We start from the raw sequence: 16,994 nt of genomic DNA on the forward strand, positions 1-16,994 counted from the left end.
AGTCTCTGTATTTGGCAAAGCAAGGAAAGAGCATCACAATTCTTCTTCCTGTGCCAATCCCTGGGCCAGTGCTCAGCTCAGGTTCAGAGCTGAAGAGTGTACAGAACAGGTACACTTTCAGTGGAATCTGGACTCATGGCAAGAGACATGACATACCACCAATCCCAGGTCCCCCAGCAGGACCATCAGAGAGACCCTCTCTGGAGGCCATACCTGTGTTCCATTCGTGCCCACAGGTGGCCCAGGGGAGCTCGGTGGTGAAGCAGTTGCTCAGGTAGAAAATGGCCCACGCCAGGATGATGATGTAGTACACGTTTAGATGGGCCTCAATCACCTGCGTTGCATAGCCAATGCCTGAAAGAACAAAGGAAAGGCAGTGATTTGTCTCTCTCCGCCTTGTTAAAAGCGCCCTTCACAACCTGACATCACCCAGGAACCCTTTTACTTTCTTATTAACTCAGCACTTACCTTCAAATAAAGGGCACACTTTCCTCCAACACGTAATGCCACCTTCACTCGTAAATTGTCCCAGAGCTGTTTCCAGGAAAAAAACAGGAATCCCACAGCATATAAAAAACACCACATAGGGAATCAGGAATGCCCCTGCAAGGATGCAAAGTAAGCGAATGAGGTTAAAATTGCCTCCACCACTTCACGTTCAGCCCTTTAATAAGCACCTACTAGAGGCAATACATCATGTGCTCTGAGCTTGAGTTCAAGTTCCTGCTATGAGGACCAGAGTCAGAAAATGTGAGCCTGGGTTTGTGCTGTCTGCTGCCTACTCCCTTGAGTAAGTTTATGTCACATCTCCCAGCCTCAACTTCCTCAAATGAAAAGAGGGCTTTAATACTTAATATCTGCACCACTTATCTCACAGAACTGTTGTGCAGCTAAGATGATAATGTAAAAGAAATTGCGTTATATGCTTGATTCTTTTATTTATGCATTCTACCCTCCAGCGCAGGTCAAATTCATTCCCTCCCTGAACGCTACATCCTTCTTTTATATTCTAAAGTAACCTCAACAGGCCAGGGGAGGGGGACCTCTTCTTCTTACTTGGGAAGTGACCTGCAAAAAGTCTTCATAAAGAAAGGCATTCTCAAGGAGATATACAATGAGCAGTAACAGGCCCTTGTACATGAGCCCCATGTATGAAGCTGAGTTATGAGCAGTTCGTAGCAAGAATCTGTCCAGAGAGGCTGGCTTTGAGTCAATCTGAGAAAAGACCACCGTTAAGCTTTAGTGCTCCCATCTTGAAACACAATACCCACTGCCTGGGCCTTTCTGTGAAACAAATTAAATAACTGAGGTGAACATGAGCCATTACAAGAAGAAAGGGATTTTTCCAAATCCCTCATTCTCTCGCTCTTGTCTAATAACAAAGCATGAAAACACACGCTATTCCCCACCATCTGATCTCACAAATGAAGGCTTTCACTGAAATTGCTTTTTGCTAAATGAAGTCCCTTTAACCACAGGATTAATAGCAACGATTTTGATCAATCCTGATAATAGGACAATATTTACCAGGTTTTGAAAAGGTCTTAGTTTTCTATTTTTACAAAGTTTCACATTGGGAAAGAAATATTAAACTATTGTTGCAATTTATGAGTAGAGCTGTGTAGATTTTTTTAAAAAAGGTAAACAGTTGATAAGCAGATACCCCAACTATATTAGAAGGAAAAAAGTGTGTAAAAGAAGAGGGTCTGTTTGCTGAATATAAATCTAAGTGATTAAAACAAGCCACAGAAGTTTCCCGAATATGCTGTAATTTACCTGTGAATCCTCTAGAACCTAACAGATGACACTTTCTAAAAGCCTTGTGGCCTCTCTGTTCACAAAGCTAGTAATCCTTAAGATAACTAGCTCAATTAAACCAGGATATCTGTGCACCCAACGGAGACTCTTGTCTCATTAGAGTAAAAAGAAAATGACTCATTTTTAAACTTGACTCACTACAACCTTTTTTCATCTGAGGCAGAGTTTGTAATTAATGCAACTTACACTATTTTCTGATTTTAGGAATGCATTTTTTGTTGTTGTTTTGGCATAAGAATTTCCCATATTTAAAAAAAAAAAAGAAAAAAGATGTTAAAACAGCTCTTGCCTGGGACTATCCCAAAGGGTTTCCGCAGACATCTAAGCGGACATGGCAACTTACACAGGCTGAATGTGCAAAGAGAGGCGGATTCCCAGATGAGGGCACAGGGCACGTTCGGGGTCTCTGAGTCTGCTCCCTCTCTCCCCCTTGCCAAGCCACCAACACTGGCGGCCACTTCATTACCACTGCAGGGCAGGCTTGGAGCAGGCTGTGCCTTCAGGATGAATGTCTCCAAAGAAAGGGCCCTGGCCAAGCAGTACCCTTTTCACTCTCCCTGCAGCTGCCCGCACAGGAAGTCCCGCTCCACGAAGCCTAACAGTGTGGTCCCTGCCAACCTCTGAGCCACCTTCATTGGGGTCTAGGGATCTGCTGGAGGGACACAGCAAATAGAGGGAGGAAAACATAGACACAAACTTCTCCTTGCAGAAACTGTGCCACTCAAGGTTTCACAAAGTCCTTTGCCATGGAACTGCCAGCTGTCCTGCTGATATGACAGGTCGGGGGCTCCTAAAGTCTGGAGCCCCTTCCTTGGGCTGGGAGTTTTGAGGACTCACTGCTGCATCTCCACCAAACTGACTCGGACACGTTGTCTCTAGAAACAACTCTCTCATCACCTTCCTTTCCCTGACCCCTGCAAGCTTTAAGCATCTTCTAAACATCCAATTATTATTGTTGCTTTTTGTCATGAGTGACTCTGAGACCAGTAAAAGAAACTGAATGGTGCCCATTTCCCCACCAGACAGTTCTGAAAATAGGCCCTAGAAAAGGCCCTACGGGTAAATGAAAGGCATGGAATCAAACAGCAGTGCCTCACCTAAAAGTTCTCCCTGTTGTCATCCAATCCCACTTTAAAACCAGGCCTTTGGTGTCAGAATCCCATCTTTACCCCTAAGTGAGTGACTTCTCTGGCCCTTAGCTTCCTCATCTGCAAAATGGGTATAGCACTACCTACAAAGATGACTGTAGGATGAAATGAGATGATGTAAGTAAAGTTTAGTACGGAGGCTGGCGTTTCAACAAGCGCTCAAAACCCGAGCCTACTCAGATTAATGAGCCCCTTTCCTTCATGCAGGTTTCCAGTCAGGAAAGCTGAGGCTCAAACGCGCTGTCTCCTGCCCCAAACATAAAGGGCTCCTCCTCTCGGTCTGCACCTCACGCTGGGACAGAACACACCTGGCGGACAAGTCCCCGCGTGCTAGCGGGTGGTACACGCAGGTGCCAAGCGCGCATGCGCACTGGGACGGCGCGCCTTGCCCCGGGGTAAGCTCGCTCGCCAGGTGGCCCGGGCCGGCGTTCTCCGCGAGGGTTCCCCTACACGCAGGCGCGGGAGGGGTCTCGCGCTCACCCCTAGCTCCCCGCCCCCACAGGGCTGGCTTCCCCCAACGCATTCTCCTCAGGGCCGCGCGCCGCCTCACCTCCGCCGTTCTTGTAGCACAGGTAAGGGAAGCGCCACACGTTGCCCAGCCCGATGATTTCCCCTGCCACGCTCAGCACGAACTCCACCTTGTTATTCCAGTGGCCGCGCTCGTGGACTGCCTTGTCGCGCTTGTCGCGCGGGTCGCGGGCGGACGCCGCGCCCCTGCTGCCGCCGCCGCCACCCAGCGCCTCGGACTCCCGCGCCTCCTCGGCAGCCTTCCCGTTGCCCAGAGGCAGCGCCTTCTCCGCCGTCATGGCCGCGCTGGCTGCCTCGTGCGCCGGGCCGGCTCTGCGCCGCCGCCCCGGGCGGGCTGGCTTTTCAGGAGGCGCGAGCAGGCGGGAGGGGGAGGCAGGGGGTGGAGCTGAGGGGCCGGGCCGGGCCAGCGCACGGACGGGGACGCTGCGCGGCGGCCCGGCCCGCCCGGCGCCCGCGTCGCCTCAGCCCGGCTAGGCCGGGCCAGCGAGCACCTTGCGCGCGCCGAGCGCCTTGCGCGCGCCGAGCACCTTGCGCGCGCTACCCCTTCCTTCTCATGTCCTACCCACATGGCCTCTTAAGAGTGGAAGGGTCCATTCAGGCCTAGGCTGGGCTCCAGGCGCCAAGCCCCGAAGTTCCACCACTCTAACCTCCACCCTCCTGGGCCTCAGTTTCTCATCTCTAATGAGAGAAGTGGCTGTAGAACAGTCTTCTCCGACTTTAACGTACACACCAAACACCTGCGGATCTTGTTAAACTGCACATCCTGATCCAGTGGGTGGGGCTGGGCTGGAGCCTTGGCGTTTGGAACATGTGCCCAGGTGATGCAAATGCTGTTGGCAGGGACCACACCCGGAGGAAGAACGGAGTAAATGAACTCCGGGTTTCTTCCCAGTGCTCAGACTGTGAGCTCCCCTAGGGAAGGGTCACCTCCAGATCTTGTCCATCCTGGCGCCCACTGCTCTAAACACAGTGACTCAGGACAGTGTGGCAGTTAAGCGCTCCGGTCCAGACTGGCAAATCTAATTTGAATCTCATGCTCCACCTATCTTAGTCTTCTTAGTCTTGGGAAGAAGTCATCTGCCCTCTCCGTGCCTCAGTTTACTGATTTGCAAAAAGGAATACCAACAGTGCTTTTCTTATGAGTTTGTGTGTGTGTGTGTGTGAGAGAGAGAGAGAGTTAATACGAAAATGCTTATAAAGTATTTAGTGTATTCGAAGTGCTCTATGAACGTTAGCGATTATTGGTATTATCATACAATGTGTAGTCACTCACAAATATATTTGTGCATATTCTTGTTTAATATCTGTCTTTCCACTCAATTGAAAGGATGATGTACATTGTCCTGTTCATTATAACAGGTACAGGAGCTAGCACAAAACCTACCACATAGTAGATGCTTACTAAATATTTGTGGACAGGAGGAAAGGCCAGAGGAAGGAAACACAAAAGCAAAAGAAGATCAGGTCTGCAGGGGGCCACAGAGATCATCAGACCCACCTCTCATTTCACAGCCCTGAAGAAGCCCAGCCACATGAACTGTCGCTAACGCCACCCACTGAGCTCCATCCCTTGGAGCGCCCCCGAAACTCTGAGGAAGAGCCTCCTGGTCTTGTGGCCTCAGCTTCTCCTTCATTCTAGCTAACGACTGCTCAAATCTCTCCCCACCTCCATGCCCCCCAGAAAACCCTTCCAGCCACCATCTTCGCCTTTCAAGCTTCCTTCCTCCCCTCCCCCTCACTATCATATTTCTTGAAAGAGTGAGTTTACATGCTGCCTGCCCTATCTTCACCTCCCACTCATTCCTCAGCCCACAGCAATCTGGCGCCCACCCCCGCCACTCCCTTGAAAATGGTATCTGTGAAGTCCTGGGAGCACTCTTAAAGTGGCAAATCCTTCCTTGTCTATCGCCATCCTGCCTGACCTGTAGGTAACTTTCTGCACCGTTATTCCCATCTTTCCCTCTTAAACTTCACACCTGCTTGGTTTCCTTGGTACTGCCTGCCGCTGTTACTGTTTCTCTCTCTACTTCTCTAGTCTTCCTCTCTTTCCACTTAAATGGGGTCTTTCTCACGCCGTTAGCCATCCAACTAAATGCTGACAGCTCCCAAACCTCCACTCCCCGGTGCTGTCCAGCCTATACTCAAAAGCAGAGATCCTGCAAAGTGAGAGTGCAGGGTGAGAGTGAACTGAACTCAGGTGGATGCAGGCTCTGCCCCTTATTAGCTGTGTTACCTCTGCCTCAGGCTCCTCGTCTGTAAAGTGGGGTTAATATTAATTCTGACCTCCTGGGGTGGGTGTGAGGGATAGAAACCTTGAGTACAATAGGTGCCCTGTGAATAGTATGTATTATTTTTATTGTGATCATGATGACGATGATGGTGATGATGGTGGTGTTGGTGATGGTGATGTCATTCCCTTGCTTAGAAGTCTTCATTGGGGCTTCTTTTCCTACAGGATAAAATCAAATCGCTGACCCTGGCATTTTGAATTACCACCACAATCTGATTGTCCCAGACTTTCCTTCTAAATTAATTCCATCTTCTCCCATGCTAAAGGTCCACATCAGTATTTTCATCTTCTTTGCAGTGATCCTCAGTGCTGCATATACAATGGACAATCAAGATCATCTTCGATCTTCGTGGTCCCTGCACATAATAGGCACCTAGGAGTTCATTTGTTAAATGAACAGCTACATCAAAAGTTAGAGATATATGCCTGGATTTTATTATTGCAATATTAGGCTATACCCCAGAATCTGTGTAAACCTCCTTTGAATCTAATTACATTTTCACTTTGTACAGCTGGTCAGCATAATTAGCTACAGGAATTGACTTCCTCTGAGCAGCTATGATTTTACAAGGCCTGCTTGGGAAGTAACGTGAACCAGCAGCACAAGAGGGCGGGGACCCCCGCTCAGTTCTGCTGACGAGTTCTGTGGCCTCGGGTACATCCCCTCGCCTCTGAGCTTTGGTGTCCTCCGTTCATAAAATGAGCCTGATTGTCGTCATCTCGCATGGTGGTCCTAAAGATGAAGCAAGACCATATGCGGAGAGCATTGTACAAATACTAATGTCCCAAACTCACCTCTCAAGTTTTAACATTTCCCTTTATGAAAGTTAACCAGGTCAGTGTCCTCCTGTTAGAATTTAGTAAATAAATATTTAAAGTCCATCCCCATGATTATTTCTTGGCTCTTGAAAAGGCTTTGTCTTTTTCTCTGTCTTTATCCAAAAGAGACCACATCTCCCTTATCATTTCACAGCCTCAACTCTGGACCTTTTCTATTTGGTTAGTCCTTTGTTTAGGTTCAGTGACCTGACAAGCACACACCATGGCCATGGGGGTAGATGTGCTTAGGTTGGAGCACAGACGGGGATATGAGCCAAGTCTCATTTCCAGAGCTGGTCCTGATGCAGCATAGCATAGTGGTTAGGAACGTGGGCTCTGCAGTCATACTTCCTGGGTTCAAAGCCCAGCTCCACCACCTTGGCAAACTACTCTCAGCCTCAGTTTCCTTATCTGTAAAATGAGGGTACTAATAGTATCTGCCTTTTAATTGCTACGAGGGTTGAATGGGTTAGCGTTTGCAAAGTACTTGGATTTGTGCCTGATATAGACATTTTGTTAAATAAATATAGAAATAGTCTTCAGAGAACAGAAATGTCATGACTCCCTATTCCCTTCTTGGGCCAAGCATTCAAAGTCTTTTATCTTCTAGAAATAGCAGTTGCTGTCCTGAAGGTCTGTTTAAACTTCAGGATTGCTCATTCATTCATTCACCAAATACCTATGGCTCTTCAGTTGTTTTTCAGATACCGTATTGGTCATGAGGGGACAGGCACAAGGCCTGCCCCAGTGGGATGCTGGAACCAGCTCAGACCACCTGGTGAAAGCTGATGATTAAGTTTTCAGGGATTTTGCAAGCCACAGTTGTTGGTAGCTTGAACTCTGTCGTGGTGGTTGTATTTACACCATGGGAATCTGCCGGCAACTACAGACACTACCAATCAGCTCCACCCCACTCAGCCAGTGTACCGCCCACTGTTATGGGAGGAGACAGCTGCTAGTCAAGTAGTCACAGCAATGACTGGGAAGTTGGCGCTATGTACCACGGAGGAGAGGTCTGTGGTGCTGAGAGACCTTGTAACTGAGAGGTTGGACCTTGTCAAGGAGGTCAGGGAGAGCTCCCTGAGCAAGTGACAGGTGAGCCGCAGCCTGAAGGGACAGGAGCAGTGATCTGGATGAGGAGGGGTTTGGGGGTCCTGAGTAGTGATCTCGAGGGCTGGGGCTGGAGCACAGAGTGCAACAGGGTGTGCCTGAAAGGGAAGAGTTTTTAGCAGTGGGCAACATGAGCAGATTTGCATTATAATGAGATTACTCTGACTGACTGCCCTGTGAACAGTGGATTATGGGGCAGGGTGGGGGCAGTGAAGAAGCTACTGCAGAGGTCCCAGCCAGAGATGATGGCAGCTTAGAGGAGGGAGGGGACAGTGGAGAGCGACAGAAGAAAGTGGAGTAGAGTGATATGGCGGGGGCGGGGGGCTGGGGAGGGGTGAAATCCAGAGGACCCAGCCTGGGACTGGATATGGACAGCAAGGGAAGGGAAGCTGTCAGGTACGTCTCCTGGTTGATGGAGCTCTAGCACCCCACCGTGGGGTGATGGTCCCGCTCCACTTTGTGCAGGTGGGCCCACTGCTGGCTCGTTGGGGGACCAGAACACTGTCCTCAATCATGTGAACGGCTGCTGGACCAAAAACCTACATGGCAGAACCAGGATCAAAGAGCGGAAGCAAAAAGGCGTTCTGTACCAGAAAGGACCTCCTGCAAATTGTCCATTCCGAATAGTCTGCTCCAGGAGGCGGTGAGCTCAGAGCTGGAGATGTCAAAGTGGAAGCTGGATGCAGCACACGGCAGGGACACCGTGGGGGGGACTTAGGGATGGGATTTCCCAATCATGAGAGTCAGAGAGAGCACAGTTCCCCGGAAACACCTTGCCTTCTTATTACCACCATCCCTTTTTTAATGTCTGCCTCAAGAAGCTCAATTCTTCACCTTTTGTTGGACCACGCCATTAGCCACGCACTTCTGCAGGACCCTCCCAGCCCTGGAGTTCCGCCATCTGACTTGCTTTGGCCACTACAGCGAGGAAGAAGAGATGATGTGTGAGTTCCAAGCCTCAAGAGACTGTGTTTCTGATCACCTGCTACTTCGAAAGGATGTTTCTGGTCAGTCTGCTGGTCCAGGAGGAAAGCAAGGTACACACAGAGCAGAACTGCCCCAGCTGAGGTGCCCCCAGACTGAAGCAGAGCCTGCAGCACCCTACAGAGGGATGAGCAAACCCAGCCCAGGCCAGCCCACCTCCCGCCTCCTGACTTAAAAGCTGTAATAGTCGGTGCCTGTTGTTCTGAGCCACTGAGTATAGGGGAGGGTTACATACTTTTGTTCAAGTCCTTCCCTTTCTTTTTTTTTTTTTTTTTTTTGTGGTATGCAGGCCTCTCACTGTTGTGGCCTCTCCCGTTGTGGAGCACAGGCTGCGGACGTGCAGGCTCAGCGGCCATGGGTCACGGGCCCAGCCGCTCTGCGGCATGTGGGATCTTCCCAGACCGGGGCACGAACCCATGTCCCCTGCATCGGCAGGCAGACTCTCAACCACTGCGCCACCAGGGAAGCCCTCCTTCCCTTTCTTGAACACCCCCGTTTGCTCATCCGACAGAGCTCATTCCCTCAAGCCCAGATCAATGCTCACCTTCTTCATGAATTCTAAAATGCTTTCTCTACCTCTAAACTCTCAGGGCTCCTTGATGACTCAACCTTCCAGCATGAGGCATCATTTTGCCACCCTTCCACACCAGATCTAGGGCATGCCCCCGGGGAAGGTCCCTGTAGAAACATTCTTCCCTAAATGCCCTCAGTGCTGGCTCCGGGCAAGGTCTTTACTGGTAAGGCCAGAATTCAGATGGAAGGATGGGGGAGGCCTGCTGGCAACGCTGCCCTCCCCTTGACCTCTAGCAGTCTCTAAGTGTTCGCTCCGTCATCTGCGTATCTTCTGCCACAGTGTCTGGCACAGCCCTCTTTTATCGGAAGGAAATGCTGAAAGAACTGAAATGAGCATGAGTAGACGATGACTCTGTCTGTATACTGTAGTAGATGGAACTGACTCTTCACTCCCCCGTAACTGGGTTTACACCCTCATTCTTGCCGCGGCCCCCTGATGGACAGACTGTCCTGCGCCTTGCCTTGGTTTTGGCCTCGGCCACGTGATTCACACTGGCGGTTTGACACGTGCTTGCACAGTTGGGTTTGCCCTCTTACCTGCTGACACTGCTGTGAGAACGCAGCCCACGTGGCTGCTGCCCCCTCCCCCAGCCTCAGCCCCAGAAGGAGACAGTGGGGCTTGTTCCACAGCCAAAGCTGACCGCTATGCTTATCACAAGCTGTGCTCGGGCACTCACGCACCCCTTCTCTGTTATGCTGCCCGACACCGCTGTGGGGTAGGGATGGTAATATCTTTGTTCTACAGATAACAAAACTGAAGCTCAGAGACATTGAGCACCTTGTCCAAACTCACACAGTGGAGCCAGAATTCGATCTCAGTTTTGTGATTATACTCTTTGACCTGCCAGGTTTGATCGCAGTTTGATCACTTCTAGCCAGTGATTTCACCCATATGAACTTTGTCTTTCCCTGTTTGATCTAAGCAGAAAAAGGAGACAGAGGAGGAAGTCCATGTCCTCTTCCTCACCTAAGCCTGAGAACATTAGCTCAAAACTTAGTCATTATATCCTGGATGCCAACCCGGGAAGAGGAGCCCCCATCTGGGCCATTTCTGGGGGAGACTCTAAGTTCCCAAACCCTGATTTTACACTTGGACTCTGAGCTGCAGCCCTTCTGGAATTGGGCAGCATCTGTGTTGTGAACGCAAGCGGTTCCTCACTTCTGAGTTTCCCTGTACTTGTACCTGATCTCCCCGTTATCCTGCCTCAGAGGTCTAAAGCCAGTGGCATATCAAGATGTGTACATTTACCTACAGGTGGGGCTTCCAGAACCACTGCATCCGACAACAGGCTGTGTGTGCTCAGCTCCAGCGGCGCCGTTCACATTGTCACCCGAGAATTGTGCAACGTGGTGGCCCTGATCCTGTTACGACACATGTCAACCCTGACCCTGGGTTACCCAGCTGGGAGACTGCTATGCTCCCCATGGGCCCCAGATATACAATGCCTTATAACTGTATATCAAGGTTCCTCAAATATTTCCTGTGAGGACCATAAACTGAGAACTGAATGACTATTAACGATATGTCCAGCCCCAAATCATAGCTCTCTGGGTCCGTTTCTCTGGTAACGATATCCCAAGCAACATTTTCTACACCACTTTCTTTTTTGTGATCCATTACCAAAGGGAAAAAAAAAAAGGGCTTCCCTGGTGGCGCAGTGGTTGAGTGTCTGCCTGCCAATGCAGGGGACGCGGGTTCGTGCCCCAGTCCGGGAGGATCCCACATGCCGCGGAGCAGCTGGGCCCGTGAGCCATGGCCGCTGAGCCTGCGCGTCCGGAGCCTGTGCTCCACAGCGGGAGAGTCCGCAACAGTGAGAGGCCCGCGTACCGCAAAAAAAAAAAAAAAAAAAAAAAAAATTATTGGGGAACTTTTAAAGAAATTTTCCTTGTGCCCTAATACCCTCATCCCAGAGAGAGCCCACAGTGGCCCCTAGGGTCTGCCATGTGCTAAGCAAGGCGCTGAGTGCTGGTGATGGTTCAGAAGTGGTCTTGGCCTTTCAACAAGTTAAACATAATCCAGCATAGTGGGCACTCAAATAGAGGTGGAAACAAGGTCTTATGGGAGCATCCTAGGGGGTTGCATAAGACTTCAGAGAGGAGGTGACATTTGCACTAAGCCCTTGAAGTATGAGTAGGCGTTCAGGTGGGCAAAGGAGAGGAGGCTGTGGCAAGCAGAAGGAACAGTGTAGGCAAAGGCACGGAGGTGTGGAGATGCTTGGTGGGTGTGGGGGATGCCAACTACCTAAAACAGAAGTGTCCAACTGAGCAGCCGCCAGCTGCACGTGGTTACTAAGTGCTTTAAATGTAGCTGGTCCTACTGGAGATGCAAAACACATTCCAGATTTGGAAGACTTAGCGTAAAAAAGAAGAATGTAAAATAGCTCACCAATATTTTTAATATTGATTACACATTGAAATGAGTTTTTGGATTTGTGGGTGTGATATTGTGATTTATAAGAAATATGTATTTGATCATTCAGATGACCAAAATATAGTTCTCATATATATATGGTCTTCATCCACAGTTCCTGGCTCTCAGCACCCAAAACCCTTGGAATTTCCTGAATGAAAAGGACAACAGAAACATCTTTTGTCATATTTGGTCTCTTGTCCTCAGTCCCTGAAATCCTTGAGAGCCATAAAGGGGAAATGGTATCTTGTTATTCGTAACAAGTCTCTTTCCACCACAACTGGGTTTTTGTTAATGAGGTGACTTTTGGAAAACACCTGAAAATGAGGGCTGATTGCCAGGGAACCAACCACTAATAGAGGGGTGGGACTTTCACTCCCACTCCCTGATCCCAGGGAGGGGAGAGGGGTTGGAAGTTGAATTAATCACTAATGGCCAATGAATTGTGCGTATATAATGAAGGCTCCATAAAAACCCAAGTGGACAGGATTGGGAGAACTTCTGAATCAGTGAACACAGGGAGACATCCTTCCCCATACCTTGCCCTATGCATCTCTTCTGTCTGGCTGTTCCTTAGTTATATCCCTTTGTAATAAGCCAATAATCTAGTAAGTAAACTGTTTCTCTGAGTTCTGTGAGCCACTCTAGCAAAGTAATCAAACACAAGGAGGGAGGCATGGGATCCTGCGATTTATAGCCTGTTGGTCAGAAGCACAGGTGACAGCCTGGACTTGTGATGGGCGTCTGAAATGGGGGAGGGTGCAGTCCCATAAGGGACAGAGCCCTTAACCTGTGGAATCTGATGCTATCGCAGCAGATAGTGTTGAATTGAGCTGAATGGTAGGACACCCAGCTGGTGTCTGAGAATTGCTTGGTGGGGTGGAAAAACCCCACACATATTGGAATCGGTGATCAGAATCATCTATTGGGTTAAGTACAATATAAGATTAAAGTGAATTTCATCTTTCTTCGTATAGTTTTTAAATGTGGCTACTGGAATATTTTAAATTACTTATGTGACATATTTCTGTTAGCACTGGGCTAGAAGAACTGGAGCCACAGAGGCAATAAATTCAGATTCGAGCCTTTAGTTCAGCTGTGGGCTGAAAGGAGCCTGTAAGCACGCCCGATTTGCTGCACAGCTCAGAGCACCAGCCACTCACTGTTACATGGCAGCCAGCCTCTTCACATTGTTACGTGCTCTGCCCAGTCCCTGAAGCATCTGTGCTTTAGAGGCCGCTGTGAGCACCCGCGGTGGCCATACCCCCAGAGTGGCAGCCAGAACGTGAGTGTCCCAGCTTTTCTGCACCAGTGCTGTCCTGTTGAGATATAACGAGAAGAGGTCCAGACTCTCATTTTTGCGCTGCCTGGGGAAAACGTTGGTCTATGCTGTAAACCCAATCTGAGTCCCAAGCAAGTACGTTCTCAGGGCCCTATTTGAGGTCTTGAATCAAAGCTATTGCAAAACCCAAGACAGACAGCTTCCTGCCTGAGGCTGAATATTCAGCCATGACTTAGAGATCAGCACCCCCCCCCCGCCGTGGGCCATTTGCTTCTCATCAAGCTGTGAGTTATGGAGTGCTGTGCCCATTTCTAAATGCCCATCTGTTCTCCTCTTTAGAGAATGGCAAGGGGACAGGTGTCTGTCGCTGCCCCAAGTAGATTTTTCTCAACTGTCTTTCTTGCAGATTCCCTCATTCAGTTCACACCACAAATAGTGTGTGGTTTGTATTATCATCATCTCCAATTTATATTTGAGCGAACCAGGCTGAAAGAGTTTGAATGGCCCACGTAGCTTGTAAGTGGGGTTGCGGGAGCTTGGATTTGGGTCTCCTGGCTCCAAAGTCATCTTTCCATTGCCTGACCTGGCCTCAGCCTTGTTGTGTTATCTGACTTCCCAAGCTCCAGTCATGAAGCTCTGTGTTAAGAGAATGCTGGCGGCTGTAACACATAAACACTGAAATCCCAGTGCTTTGACACATTTGAGGTTTACTCTCAATATGCAAAGCTCTATCAGATGTTTGAGAGGCAGCCTTCCATGCAGTGATACAGGGACCCAGGTTCCACCCATGTTGGGGCTCTATTAATTTCAACATGGGGCTCCCAAGATCTCTGCCGGTCTCCTCCACAGCTGCCATGACAAGACAGAAAACCACCGACATCCTGTTGGGGGATGCTGGGGATGGAAAATACATCAGGCAGCAGTGGCATTCCACTTCTAGGACAGAGACCCCAAATGACAGTGTCTTAAAGAGAGGAGGCATGCCCCTGCTTCCCTGCCCTCTTCACCCTGCTGCTTAGGACGTACACGTGGTGGTAAGCCACCTTGAGCCACGTGGTTGAGAAAAACGCCCTAGGGATGGCAGAGTGCAAGAGCAGAGGCTGGGTCCCTGCATGACTACACGGGGCTGAGTCACCATGCCAGCCGTGCACAACCCGCCTCCAGACTGTATGCAGGAGAAAGGGATTTCCATCTCATTTAAGCCACTGTTGTTCTGGGTTTCTGTCCCATGCAGCTGAACCTGTATCCTAAATACAGGGTGCCCACTCCTTTTGTCCACAGTAGGACTCTCACAAACAGTGGCTGGAAAAAGAGTTAGTCAGCCCACAAGCCCCAGCCCTTACCACAGGTGCTTAGGGAGTCAGAAGAGGGAGTAACAACCTTTTGGGCGTATCATGACATTTTTTTATTATGATAAAATAGGTATAACATAAATTTACTATTTTAACTATTGGTAAGTGTACAGGTCAGAGGCATGAAGGACATTCGCACTGTTGTGCAGCCATCACCACCATCCATCTCCAGAACTCTTTTCATGTTTCCAAACTGAAACTCTGTACCTGTTAAACACTAACTCCCCCTTCTCCCTCCCTCAACCCCCTGGCAACCACTATTCTACTTTCTGTTTCTGTGACTTTGACTGCTCTAGGGACCTCATGTAACTGGAATCACATAGTCTTTGTCCTTTTGTGACTGGCTTATTTCACTTAGCACAATGTCCTCAAGGTTCATCCACGAGCCAGAATTTCCCCCTTTTTAAGACTGAATGCTATTCTGTTATATGGATGGATCATATTTTGTTTATCCATTCATTTGTTGATGGACACTTGGGTTGCTTCCACCCTTTGGCTATAGTGAGTAATGCTGCTATGAACATGGGTGTGCGAATATCTGGGAGGAAAGAAAAGATCTCTGTGGGAAGGGGAAGAGAAAGTAGAAAAGGCACATTCATATCTTGGACCTGGAAGTAGTGTGTAACTTTTCAGCTCACATATCATTGGCAGGAGCTAGTCATAGGGTGTACTAGTTATCTATTGCTACATAACAAATTACCCCAAAACTTAATAGCTTAAAACAATAAATACACAATACCTTATGGTTTCTGTGGGTCAGGAAATAAGGAGCAGATTCGCTGAGTAGTTCTGGCTCGGGGCTTCTCATGAGGCTGTAGTCAAGAGATGGGCTGGGGCCACAGTCGTCAGAAGGCTTGATGGGCTAGAGGACCTGCTTCCAACATGATGCACTCACATGGCTGTTGGCAAAAGGCCTCAGTTGTTGGCCATGTAGATCTTTCCACAGGGCTGATTGTCTTCAGAATGTGTCAGCCGGTATTCTCCAAAGTAAGGGATCCAACCTAGCCTCAGAAATTATACACCATCATTTCTGTGATATTCTGCTGGTTACATAGGTCAAAGCTGTAGGTGATGCTCACTGGTGTAGTTCAGACCCAAGTCTCAGAGAGACACCATTAGGGGAGAGGCATCATCAGGAAAAGTATGGATGGGAGCTAAATTCAAGGATTGGGAGTCAGGAAGCAGTATAGCATGTCAGATAAGAGCACTGGTTTTGGAGTCAGTAGCCTGGGTTTGAAATCCACTTAAAATTCTTCGTTCTTGGATGAACACTCTCCTCTCAAGAGTCCAGTTTCCTGTGTAACAGGAAAAAATGACATTTACCTCATAGGATTTTTAGGATTTCTGATCTAATCCAGTGTTTCCTAAACTTTGCTTTATCTGTGTTCTTAATGCTTTTTTTCATATATGTATGCCACCTATAGTATTACCTAATATTTTTATGTTTTATAACATCTTTATTGATATATAATTCACACAATACAACTCACCCATTTAAAGTATACAATTCAGTGGTTTTAATATATTCACAGCTGTGTAAGCATTACCATAATCAGTTTATGAACACCCCAATTTTTATCACCCTAGAAAGAAACCCTGTACACTTTAGCAGTCACTCCCCATTTTTCCGCAGCTCACCCCTCCTCCAGCCCTAGGAAACCACTGATCTACTTTCTATCTCTATGGATTTTCCCATTATGGACATTCCATATAAGTGAAATCATAAAAATATGTGGTCTTCTTTGTCTGGCTTTTTTCATTTAGCATAATGTTTTCAGGATTCATCCACATTGTAGCATTTATCAGCACTTTATTTTTTATAGCTGGATAATCCATTGTGTGGCTATGCCACATTTTATTTATCCATTTATCTGTTGATGAACATCAGGATTGTTTTCAGTTTTTCACTATTATGACTAATGCTGTGAACACTCGTGTACAAGTTTTTGCATGGACGTATGTGTTCAGTTCTCTTGGGTATACCTAGGAGTGGAATTACCTGGTCATATGATAAATCTATGTTTAGCCTTTTGAGGAACTGTGAGACTGTTGTACAAGGGTTACAATTTCTCCAACTCTTACTATTATTTTTTTTTATTGTAGCCATTCTACTTGGTGTGAAGTGGTAGCTCATTGTGGTTTTGATTTGCTTTTCCTTATTATAGACTCATTTTGTTTATATTTAAAGGAGACTTTACATTGCTACCCTAAGTGGAAAGACAGTATCATTCACCACAAATAGTTGGTAACCTGCTAATAATGTAACTATCAGAATGACACTTGTCTGTGTATGCATGCTGTAACTGATGTTTACTGCATTTGGGGAAATACCAATATAGTCTATGTAATAAATGTGAAGCTATCATTTTATTATTGTTTTGTGAGTCATAGGCAAAGGCAGAAGAGGGTCTTTTGTTGTGTTTTGTTTTTTTGGGTTTTTTTCCCGGGAAGAGGGTGGGGTGAGATTCAGAAGGTCTGTATTAAAGAGGGAGGTCTGGCTAGTGCGAGGGAGCAGCCTTAGAAAACTGAAAACAACCAGAATGTGGATGGCGAGAATTTACGAAGTAGTGTTAAGTATAAAATCTGCTGGATGGCAGAGGTGAGAGCTCAGGGATTCTTTTCTCCAATGTATGTTGATCTTAACTCTCTCTCGCATCCTTGCAAGGCAGGCTAAAGTGTA

The 16,994-nt window shown here is 48.0% G+C and overlaps 1 protein-coding gene across 1 annotated transcript in view; it reads right to left on the reverse strand.

Moving 5' to 3' along the window:
- Positions 1-3,795, reverse strand: part of SLC6A11 (solute carrier family 6 member 11) — a 122,810-nt gene extending 119,015 nt beyond the window's left edge. Inside the window, exons 1-3 of the mRNA XM_082639682.1 lie at positions 3,517-3,795; positions 469-603; positions 214-354 (exon numbers count right to left, since the gene is read on the reverse strand). Of these exons, the coding sequence (XP_082495808.1) occupies positions 214-354; positions 469-603; positions 3,517-3,772 (532 nt within the window). The 5' untranslated portion in view covers positions 3,773-3,795. The remainder of the gene's footprint in view (positions 1-213; positions 355-468; positions 604-3,516) is intronic.
- Positions 3,796-16,994: the final 13,199 nt, after the last annotated feature.

Source organism: Mesoplodon mirus (genome assembly GCF_964341445.2).
Source record: "Mesoplodon mirus genome assembly, chromosome: 12".
NCBI classification, from domain to species: domain Eukaryota; kingdom Metazoa; phylum Chordata; class Mammalia; order Artiodactyla; family Ziphiidae; genus Mesoplodon; species Mesoplodon mirus.